The sequence below is a fragment of the Pithys albifrons genome, chromosome 25, assembly GCF_047495875.1.
Source record: "Pithys albifrons albifrons isolate INPA30051 chromosome 25, PitAlb_v1, whole genome shotgun sequence".
Taxonomy (NCBI): Eukaryota; Metazoa; Chordata; class Aves; order Passeriformes; family Thamnophilidae; genus Pithys; species Pithys albifrons.
The window spans coordinates 4,014,994-4,026,459 of record NC_092482.1 but is presented as its reverse complement, the minus strand read 5'-3'; the positions used below and the strand labels follow the sequence as shown (position 1 = coordinate 4,026,459).

General features: G+C 60.0%; 1 protein-coding gene across 2 annotated transcripts in view; it reads left to right on the top strand.

Annotated features, from left to right (window-relative positions):
* The first annotated feature begins 6,486 nt into the window (after positions 1 to 6,486).
* The window catches only part of MRC2 (mannose receptor C-type 2), a 30,042-nt gene continuing 25,062 nt past the window's right edge, over positions 6,487 to 11,466 (top strand). For both annotated transcript variants that reach the window (XM_071577338.1, XM_071577337.1), the window contains exon 1: positions 6,487 to 6,637. In XM_071577338.1, the coding sequence (XP_071433439.1) occupies positions 6,490 to 6,637 (148 nt within the window). In that variant the 5' untranslated portion in view covers positions 6,487 to 6,489. The remainder of the gene's footprint in view (positions 6,638 to 11,466) is intronic.

Sequence of the window (11,466 nt, the reverse complement as noted above, 5' to 3'; positions counted from 1 at the left end):
TCACCAAGGGGCTGCCTTGGCTTCACCTCCAACGTTCAGTCACACCATAAATGAGTTTCCCTCTGCCAGGTGGGGCAGTCCCAGTTTATTTTGTGACCTGGCAAACCCTCGACAGGAGGTTTGTTCCACTGCCAGTGTCTCCCTGGGAGTTGCTGCTGGAGGATGGTGTTTTCTGGGTGCTACACGAGCCTGGCTCAAGCACCTTCCCACTCCCAGAAGGGGAGGGGGACAGAAGACTTGGGAGTATGTGGGAGCAGAACCAGCACAGCCCTGACTCCCACCCAACCCAGAGCTGCCTTTCCTGCTGGTGCATCTCTACACAGAGACACTGATTTCCTGGGGCAGTGCCCACAGTCTCTGCTCCTCCCTGCCCTCAGTGCCCCACGGCCATGGGTGGGGGGCAACAGGCTGAGCTGCTCGGCCTCCCTTGGCCACGTTCACACCCAGGACAGGCTCTGGGCCACAAGGGCTCCACTGTCTGTGCTGGGAGTGGGGCTCAGACCATGCAGTGGCTCTGGGGGGTGGGAGGGCAGGGAGAAGCCACCGGCCCCTCCTGCTCCTCTGTGCTCCCAGCCCACGTCTCACCCCGGGTGGGTTGTGCAGCCTTTCCATCCTTCAGCAGCAGCTTGTGTTTCAGTCACTGCATTGCTCAATGCTTTGAGCTGATCTGGGAAAGTCTGAAAAGAGAAGTTACCCACACTCTGCCCCAACAGTGTGGGCTGAGCCTCACCAGCCTGGCCTGGAGCTGCTCTGCCATCCATTGCCTGGGCTGCAGGGATGGGGCAGAGGGTGCCACAGTCTGCATGGAGCTAAAAACAGGGGAATGGAGCTAAAACTGCAGAGACAGAGCTAAAAATGCAGAGATGGAGCTAAAAATGCAGGGACAGAGCTAAAAATGCAGAGATGGAGCTAAAAATGTACAACTGGAGCTAAAAACCCAGGGATGCAGCAACAAGGTTAGAAGGTGCTTGGCTCTGGTTTGCATTCATGAGAAGACAAAGGCCAGAGCTCAGCCCTGTCCTCTCCTGACCGACGGCTCGGGCGGTGGGACAGCGCCTGCCGTGTCGGCACCGCCTCGCTCTTGGCCCGGCCCGGCTCTGCATCACGATCACGGCTCAAAACCTGCCTTATTCAGCACTGGCTCATCCCACCTCCTGCTAATCCTAAAAATCCACCCGCTCCCACCCAAACCCGGGAGAGCCGCCGGGAGCGGTGCCAAAGCACCTCCAGGCTAAAGGAGCTGGGGAGAGCAGGAGGTGGAAGAGGACGTGCCTGTGGCTATGTCAGACAGCGGCAGAGGTGGAAATGAAGCTGCTCCTGCTGGCAACAGGGAACAGGGGGACATCTCTGCTCCCATCGCTGCTTCCAGCAGAAGGAAGATCCATTCGGGATGTGCCGTCCTGCTCCGCTCTCCGGCTGCCTTCCCTCCCCGCTCTGCTAATTCGCTCTTGAGTCATGCAGAGAAAGTGTTTTTCTAACAGGCAAACTTCTCGTAAATGGCTGGAATTCCTCTGTGCCCCCTTCCAGGAGCCTTGGGGAGGCCGGGCAGGAAGGAGGGGCAGCGGGCAGGGAGGGCAGCGCCGCTCCCCGGGCACCCCCCGGCCCGTCTCGCCCCCGCGGCGGAAGGGCAGGATCTTTGCGCTGGCCCTCCCGGGGCTGGAGCGCCCTGAAATTCCTCATGGCAGCTCTGAGCGAGCACATCTGGTTTTAATAAATTATTTGCAGCCTGAACTTGCCTGACTTTTCAGGGCTGCAGAAGAGAGAGAGCAGCGAAAAGCTCCAAGGGCTGCAGCGTGGGGTGCCCACAAAGGCACCCTCTTGGCAGTGCTGGGAGCCAGCAGAGTTGGGCACGGAGCTGAGTGGGGCTGGGGCTGCCAGGCAGATGGAGAGACCCCAGCACAGAAAGCCTCGCAGGAGACGAGGGGATGGCTGGCTTGGGGACAGGGAAATGGCCCTTCGTGTTGGCCACGAGCCCTCTCTCCGCAGCTGAGTGTTGAGCGGAGCCGGGGCTGATCCCAAGCGCTCTCAGGCGAGGATTAACCGGCAGCACAGGCGAGGATTAACTGGCAGCACAGGCGAGGGTCTCCCCGTGCCACCTCCTGCTCACCGGAGCCCCCAGTACCAAGAGCTGAACCCTCCTCGCAAACCCAAACCCTCGGCAGCACCAGCATCACCAACCCCCCGGGGCCCTGGCACGGTGTCCCCAGGCCCGTCCCCAAAGGGAAGGCTACAAATGCCAGCGAGGGGCTGCCAACCCTCCTGTGCCCGCAGCGCAGAGCCTGGGGGGGAGCTGGGCTGTGCTGCCTGGCTGGGAGAGCGACGTGGCCGTTCCCGCTGCCGCTGCCGGCGCGGGGGAGAGGGAGCAGCGGCCGCCAAGTCGGGCTCTTCCCCAGGCAGTGACCTCAGCGCTCGGCGCCTGCCAGGTGGGTGTTGATCTTGGCCCAGCCCGTCCCGTTCGGGGCCAGGATGAGGCCGAGGCGATGTGGACACGGGGCTGAGCTCGGGGCTGAGCTCGAGGCACAGCCTGCCAGGTGCTGCCAGTCCCCGGCTGTGACTGCCACACTGAAGACAAGCCCTGGCACTGGAGCCCCTCAACAGCCTCTTCCCACAGAGCTTCGCTGTCCTGGAACCCCCATTCCCACAGAGAGACATGGGATGGGGGGAATACTGTTGGAAGAGCCCAACCCAGCGGGAGATGCAGCCTCAGGGTACCCCCTGGGCTCTAACACAGACCCTTCAGACCTGCCAGTCCTCAGAGGTGGCTAATGGGGTGGCCAGACCCTTCCTTCAGAGCATCTGGCAGCAACAGACACTGCTCTTGTGGTCCCCAGGTTCCCAAATCCTGCCCTCTAATGCCTCTGGCACAAGAAAACACCAAAGATGCCCTCTGGGTACCCTGCTGGCACTGAGCCCTCCAGCTCCAGATCTGGGGGTTCTTCCCCACCCCAATGCCCAGGTCTCACAGGCATCAGTGACACATTTTCCAGCCTGCTGAGCATCCTGACTGACCCTGTTTCTCCCAGTGCCCCTGACCAGGGCAGACCTCCAGCCAAAGGCGGGCAAGTGGCACAGATCCACATCTGGCAATGGTTTTCCAAGTCCTTCTGCAGGGTGACTTTCACTGGAGCTGATGCTGTTTCCCCTGTCCCGCCACAGCCCCTCCACTGTGACCCCTCCCTGCACGTTATTTTGCTTTGGCCAAAGCCCAGCTTTTATTTTTCCACCCAGGAGACAGATACAGATGGTCTGACTGTAGGAATCAGCCACTGCCACCCAATGTCCCAAGTTCTGGGTAATCCTGGGATGAGCCTGTCTCTGCCATCCATCTCTCAGTGCAAGCAGCTCTCCTGAGAGTGCTGGCTGTGCTCTACACGTGGCCACATCCCCTTGTCTGGCAGCAGCTCCTCAGGGCCAGAGGGGTCAGACAGCTTGGAAACATCCCAGGGGGAGGGAAAAAGGCATTTCCTCCCGATCCACTCCAACGAGTAGCAACTCAACTGGTACTAAACCGGATTAGGAGGAGAGTAGGTGAGGAGCCTTTGACCCGCATTGAAGGAATTAATTATTAAGAAGTGTTAATTATCTTCTAATCACACATAGCATAGGGGCCTCCAAGACATGGGATAAAGCAGGAAGCAGCAATGCTCCATGGGATCCAAAGCCTTTTGAGTCTGCAGTGTCCCTTCCTTCGGATGGGATTCAACTCCAGGGACAGGAATGTCGGGTTTGTCTGGGATGGACAGAGGGTCCCACTCGTGGGACTTCACAGCTCCATCATGTCCAGCCACTGGTGCCTCAGTGGTGGCACCCCTTGGTCTCCAGGGTTTAGGGATGGGAGTGAAGATCTGGGTGATTCCTTCCTCTCCTCCAGGCTGTGTTTGCTCCCCGTGGCAACTCCCAGTGCACTCCCAGCCATGGAGGCCAGCAAGGCCATCCCCCCAGTGCTGCCACAATTAAAAACTAATCCCTGCCTTAAAAAAAACCAACAGCCCAGATGCTGATGTGCTTAATTGGCCTCTCCAGAGGGTTTACATCCCCAAAGCCCATCCTGGCACTGGCCTGCGGGTCCTTCCTGCCTTGCTGGGAAACAACAGCTTCATTTATTTTCCTAAGAGCAGCCAAACAACCGGTGCCTGGCTCACGTGTGTCCCTGGGCTGTGCAGTCTCGGGGCCAGATCCCACTCCCTGCTCCAGAGGGAGCTCTGCCATGGGCTTGGCCTCCTAAAAAGCACCATCTCCCCTGAATTTGTGTGGCAGAGTCTGTGCCAAGGTCTGACACCACCCCCCTGCACTTCTCAAATCCCTGGAGAGCTCCAGGTGAGCTCCTGCAACCCCAGGGATGCCCCCACAAGGATGGGCACCAGGAGAAGCACCCAAATGCAGCCAAATCCTTGCACTGTGCCACGAGTGTTCCCACCTCCCCACTCCAAGCTTTCATGATCTCTCCAGAAATGGAGGAGACCCAGCTTTCTGGCAGCTGGGCAGGGGGGCACCCAGCCTGGCAGCCCGATGGGAATTCTCTCCTCACAAGTTTCAGGGATTGGGGGCTTTGATTTAATTCAAGCAAGTGTGATGTTGAACCTCCTGCAGGTGCCTCGGGGTGACCTGTGACCTCCAGCCAGACCTGGGGAAGGTGTGAGAAGCCTGAGGTGCTGAGGGTTTTAAGGTGCAAATGGGTTTTAGCACCAAAGAAACGCCCCCAGCAGGAATCTGTGGTGTCCACACGGCTCCTGTGACATGGAAATGCCCAGCCCCATGGATGCAGAAAGCCAGGAATATTCCAATTTCCAGTGTTTTCCATGGGCACTGCCTCCTCTGGGTGGCTTTTTGTGGCCTGGGCAGCCCTGCTGAAGTGGAGGTGTGAAAATCAAAGTTTAAAAGTTACTAAAAAGTTTTAAAATCTCCTCCATATGGGCTGTATCTGCAGTGGGTACTGTGGTTGCCCTTTGCCCCGTGCCCTCGGCAGAGCACTGGGAAGCTGGAGGGCTGGGCCGGGTGGTGGAGGGTGCAATGAGTCGTGCCCAGCCTCAGCATCTCCATCCCCAGCTGAGCCGGGAGCTGCCCAGCTCTGTGCCACAGGGATGAAGGGTCCGGCTGGGTGGGCTGGGCAGTGCTGGGCACCCACAAGTGCGGGGGGAGGTCCCACCAGGAGGTGCTGCGGGGCTGGAGGCACCGCGGGCGTGTCCCACACCCCCTGCGCCTTGTCCCGGGATATCGGGACCACCCGGGATGCGGGGGCAGCCAGCCCTCCCCAGGGGGCTGCTGGGATGCCCCATCCGGGCCGGGCACCGCTCCTGCCACCCCCCTCGCTTCGCCCTCGGATCTTTCCTCCATCCCCCCAAACCCCTCGCCCTTCTCGGGGGTCTGCAGGGATGCCCTGGCCAGTATGAGCTCTGCTGCCACCCCCACCCCATCCCTGTACCCCACCACCCTCCTCGGGGGTCTGCAGGGATGCCCTGGCCAGTATGAGCTCTGCTGCCACCCCCACCCCACCGCGGACCCCACCACCCTTTGTGGGGGTCTGCAGGGATGCCCTGGTCAGTATGAGCTCTGCTGCCACCCCCACCCCACCGCGGACCCCACCACCCTTTGTGGGGGTCTGCAGGGATGCCCTGGCCCTTCTGGACTCTGCTGCCACCCCCACCCCACCGCGGACCCCTCCGCCCTCCACGAGGGTCTGCAGGGATGCCTTGACCAGACTGGGCACCGCTCCTGCCACTCTCACCCCATCCTCGGAGCTCACCACCCTTTGTGGGGGTCTGCAGGGATGCCCTGGCCAGTGTGAGTTCTGCTGCCACCCTCCACCCCATACCTGGACCCCACCACCCTCCCTCGGGGGACTACAGGGATGCCCTGGCCAGTCTGGGCTCTCTTGCCACCCATCACCCCATCTCTGGACCCCACCACCCTCCACGAGGGTCTGCAGGGATGCCCTGGCCAGGCTGGGCACCGCTCCTGCCACCCCCACCCCATCTCTGGACCCCTCCACCCTCCGCGAGGGTCTGCAGGGATGCCCTGGCCCTTCTGGGCTCTGCTGCCACCCCCACCCCATCTCTGGACCCCACCACTCTCCGCGGGGGCCTGCAGGGATGCCCTGGCCAGGCTGGGCACCGCTCCTGCCACCCTCCCTGCCCATCCCCGGACCCCCCGCCCCACGGAGACGCTGCCGCGGGCGGAGCCCCCCGAGCCCGGGGCTCGCCCCCCTGCCCCGCTCCCTCTCCCGCTCCCGCCGGGGCCGGGCCCCGCTGACGCAGTGTCTGAGCCGGGCGCGCACGCTTCGCGGCTTTTGGTGGTTTTTTTTGTTTTGTTTTTTTTCCCTCTTATTTTATTTTCTTAACTTTTTCCCACCCCTCTTCTCCCCTCCCTCTCCCGCTCGCGTCCCTCCTCCTCCTCCTCCTCCTCCCCCATCCCCCGGCCCCCTCCCCGCCCCCGGCCCGGCAGGAGCGGCGCGGCCAGAGCGGAGCGGAGCGGGCAGGGATGGGGATGGGGATGGGGATGGGCACGGGGATGGGCACAGGGCCGGGGCGCGGCTCGGCGGCCCCGCGGCCCCTCTGCCCCCGCCGCCCGCGCCCCCCGCTCCGCGCCCCCCTCTGCTGCCTCCTCGGCCTCCAGCTGGTGCTCGGCGCTGCGCACCCAGGTGGGACCGCGCTCCCTCCCTCTCTCCGCGCTGCCTCTCGGGGGGGAAAGGGGTGGGAAGGGCTGCGGGACCCCCCGGCCGGGGAGGGGGCGGCGGGGCCGCGGCGGTGGCGGCGCGCAGGGCGGGGTGGGGGGAGCGCGCCTCGCTCCGACGCCGATGGAGTCGCCCCGATTTGTTTCCTCGCGGGATGTTTTCCTTGCTTTTGTCGCGGTTTGTTTTACTCCATCCCCCTCCGCTCGCGGTTCGTTCCGCAGCGTTTTGTTTTCTCCCATCTGGTCGCGCCGTGTTTACTCCTCGTCCCGCCGCGGAATTTCGCTCGCTTTTATCGCTCCGAGTTTTAACTCCTCGTGCTGAGCGCGGTGGAAACGCTCCCGCGGCTGTGGAGGGTCCTGGAGGGGTCCCGGGGGCCTCGGGGGGCTCCGGCCCCGCGCCCCGCTCCGGCCCTTTGTCCCCCCGGGGAGAGCAAATCGCGGAGCGGGAGGTCGGGAAGCGGCCGAAGGGGTTTGTTGGAGATTTCCTCCCTCTCCCATCCCGACCCGCTCCCGACACGTTAATCCTATGGAAAAGTGCCCCCCAGGGCCCGAGTGGGTATTTGCGAACTTCCTTTTTGTTTGGTAACTTCTCGCAATAAAGTCAACGGGTTGTATTTTATTTTCTTTAACCTTCTGAAGGCACCGCGAGCCAGACAACGGAGTCTCCTTGGCACTGCCCCTGCCATTGAGACACTTTTTATCCCGGGATAGCCTAACCCAAAACCGGGAGCTGCTTTTGGGGCTTCCTCGAATTATTTTGGCCCTACTGGAAAAACTTTTTAAAATGTAAAAAAAAAAAAGCAAAATTGGCTACTTTTGCCTGAAAACAACGACCCTAAACCCTTGGCCTGTTTCATTAGAGCACATCCAGCAAACGCAAAGCAGATTTGCAACTGGCAGCACGGGAGGGCACAGCTCTCCTCCCCCCTTGCCCTCCCTTTCCTCTCCCCCCAGTCCCGCCGCGCCTGGGGCTGAGCATCCCCAGGGGCAAACGCGGGGTCAGGGACACGGTGCCAGCGGGCAGGAATCCCATGCCAGGCGAGGGATCCATGCTGGGATCAGAGGAGAAGCTGCTTGTCTGGGAGATGGAGAGAGGAGGAGGCGATGGGAAAGGAGACCCCCCCATGCCCCGGGGCTTTGCTGCTGTTTGGAGACATCTCAGCTGAACTTCCCGCAGCCGAATTCCTCTTAAACCTCCCCATAATTTACTTGAGGGCCGTGAATTCCTCCTTCTGTGGGTTTTAAGGAGGCTGCTCGATTTCAGCGAGGCTTTGCTACCTTTCTGGCTGTTTCATCCTAAAGAATGTCGGTGGGCTCCAGGTCTGGCGATGCCGAGGACAGAGGCAGCTCTGTGCGGGCGCTGGGCTGGGAATGGGGTGGCAGCCGAGCCCGTGCCGGGGCTGGGCCAGGAACAAGGCAGCTTTCAGAGCCTTCCAGCTGCGGGGCAGAGGTGCTTATCCCCCTCCCCATCCCTGCTTTTGGCTGCTTCCCCCACCTTGGACCTGGTGGGCAAAAGGGGGCACGGGGATGGTGCCAATGGAAGTGCCACATTCAGTGCGCCAGGATGGGTTTGCAGCTCAGAAAGGATCCTCGCTGGGATTTTGGGATCGGGATGGAGTAGTCCCAAGAGTCCCTTGTTTGCAGGGTCTGTCTCTTGCTTCCTTGAGAGTTTTGTGCCTATCCCTTACCCGTGGGACAGCCGGGAAAGCTGGAGTGGGACTTTGGGCAGGAGGTTTGGAGCTCCTTGCTGGGGGATCACCTCCGGCTGCCCCACCTCTGTGGCATCACTTGGGCACTCCGGGAAACTGAGGCAGCAGCTCCTGTCCCAGTGTGGCTGCAGGCAGGGCAAAGTCCCTGTGGCGCTGGATCATCTTCCCACCTTTCTGGTGCCCAGTGTGGGACCTTCCATGCCAGCTTTGCACTGAGGAAAGGGGCAAAGGAACCAAGGAAAGATTCCCAACAGACAGAGCAGCCTTGGCACAAATTCCGCCCCCCCGTTTTTCTCTTTCTGATGGAAATATCTTGTTGCAGGGCAAATGCAGCCTCAAGAAATTACAACTCAGTGTTTTTAGGATTTTTTAAGAGCAGGAAGGAGGTGACAGAGGTGTTGGCTTGGCTGCCCAGAGCCTGGCAGGGCACAGGGGACAGCGGGGGCCGTGCCAGTGCCTGCAGCAGCCGCCGGGACGTGGCGTCAGGGCTGGGGCCGGTTCTTGCGCAAGAACCACGAGAGTGAGAAGCAAAAGAGATTTCTTTTAACCTTCAATGCAAAGCTGTCCCTTTGCCCCAAAGCCACCCAAAGCCACCCAGCTGGTGTGGGGGCCCCAGGAGGTTTCCCATGGGAAGGTGCCCCTTGTCGGCACCGGCACGGGCGTTTCCAGCCGTGAAGTCCCGGTGATGGTTAAAGCCACGTTGCAGGTTTTTTCTCTCTCTGGTTTTATTCCTGCCTGGATTTTGCACCTTTCCCTGCAGGGCAGAGATACTTTCCTGCATTCTGTCTTCCTTTATTTTCCAGGGAAACATTTTTTTTTGCCACAGAACCAAAGCAAATGTCTGCTGGGAGGGTATAATCCCTGTGAGCTAAAGCATCTTTTCTGGCTGGTAAATCCATCACAGGAGGCTCCGCTGCCGGTGCCTCGGTGGGTGCTCAGAGCAGGGAAGGGAAGGGGTTTGCCCAGCTCTGCTGGAGGTCCCAGCATTGCCCACCAGGTCATTGTGCCCTGCTTGGCTCTACAAGGATGGATGGATCTCCACAAGTGTGGTGGGTGACCTCCCACCCACCCCAGCCCATCCCAACCCAGCGTTTCCTCCAAGGTTGTTGAAGCAATTTGTAAGATTTGGTTCTTCACGTGCGGCCGACGAGCAGGATTTTAATTAATTTGAGCCGTGAGGAGCCCGCAGAGCATCGACATTTTTCTCATTCCTAAGATTGCTCAGAGCCCAAAAGAGAGCCACACAGATGCTCTTGTTCTTAAAGGACCCATCTTTAATTAATTAAGGGTTAGAAAATGATTAGTGGGTTGCCTTGCGAATTCCTGGGAGCGCCCCTTGGCCCAGGAGGGAAGGGTTGGCTCTTTGCAGGGAGCTCAGGGTATTGTCCAGTGCCATCCCTGTCCTGCTGGGACAGATTTGGCTCTTTTCAGGATGCTCAGAGTATTTTCCAGTGCCATCCCTGCCCTGCTGGGGCAGGTTTGGCTCTTTTTGGGATGCTCAGGGTATTGTCCAATGCCATCCCTGCCCTGCTGTGGAAGTTTTGACTCTTTTTGGGGAGCTCAGAGTATTTTCCAATGCCATCCCTGCCCTGCTGGGGAAGGTTTGGCTCTTTGCAGGGGTCTCAGGGTATTTTCCAGTGCCATCCCTGCCCTGCTGGGGCAGGTTGGGCTCTTTTTGGGATGCTCAGGGTATTTTCCAGTGCCATCCCTGCCCTGCTGGGGCAGGTTGGGCTCTTTTTGGGATGCTCAGGGTATTTTCCAATGCCATCCCTGCCCTGCTGGGGAAGTTTTGACTCTTTTTAGGGAGCTCAGGGTATTTTCCAATGCCATCCCTGCCCTGCTGGGGCAGGTTTGGCTCTTTTCAGGGAGCTCAGGGTATTTTCCAATGCCATCCCTGCCCTGCTGGGGAAGGGTTGGCTCTTTGCAGGGGTCTCAGGGTATTTTCCAATGCCATCCCTGCCCTGCTGGGGAAGGTTTGGCTCTTTTTAGGGAGCTCGGGGTATTTTCCAGTGCCATCCCTGCTCTGCTGGGGAAGGGTTGGCTCTTTTTGGGATGCTCAGGGTATTTTCCAGTGCCATCCCTGCTCTGCTGGGGCAGGTTTGGCTCTTTGCAGGGAGCTCAGGGTATTGTCCAATGCCATCCCTGCCCTGCTGGGGCAGGTTTGGCTCTTTGCAGGGAGCTCAGGGTACTGTCCAATGCCATCCCTGCCCTGTTGCTCAGTCCTGCACTGCACCTCGTGCTGTCACAACAGGGATGTAGATGGGACTTCCCATGTAAACTAGGATGGTGCTGAGGTGGAAATGGAGAGGTTGAACCTTTCCCTTTCTCCACCCAAACCCAGACACAGCAGCAGCCCCATTGCTGTGGTAATGCCTGGCCTGGGAGTGCCTGGCATGAGGCAAAGGGCACCCAGGGGGCAATTCATGGGAAATATCATTTCAATTAACAAAAAATTAACTGTGGGACACCAGTGGCTGCCCAGTGTGGTGTGAGTGTGCCTGAGTTTGGTGAAATGCAGAGTGATGGCACTGCTCAGGGAGGTGACACTGGGAATGGTGCTGGAGAGATAAGGGAGGGGAAATCTGTGAGTCTTTTCTGTGGGGAGTTTCTTCAGTGGTTTTTGACAAATTCAGTAAGTCTTGAGCCAGCTGTGCTGGAAGCACCACGTGTATAGGGACATATCAGGGCTGTCACATCATCCCCCTGGAGGTGGCCACCAGTTTGCTGGCCAGGGGGTCTGTGGTGGTGGTGGATGAGCAGATGGGGCAGTCAGAGGAGCCAGGGCAGTCCTGGCATGGCCAAGGCTGCCACTGCCAGGGGTGGGTGTGTGGTCACTGTGTCCTGGCAGGGAGGGAGCCTTTGCTGCTCCCACTGTGCTCTCAGTGGGTCCATCACACTGGGTGCCTGGGGGTGAATGGGACTGCCTTGCTCTGCATTCCTGGGAATTCTGCACCTCTGGGTGCCTGCAGCCACTACAGGGCTGGAGCCTGGGCCAAGTCTGGGGAGAAACTGGAGAAGATTCCCCCCCTTCCACTCTTTGCTGGGTATCACAGGGTGGATGTGGAGCCTCCCATCTGCCTTGTCCCAG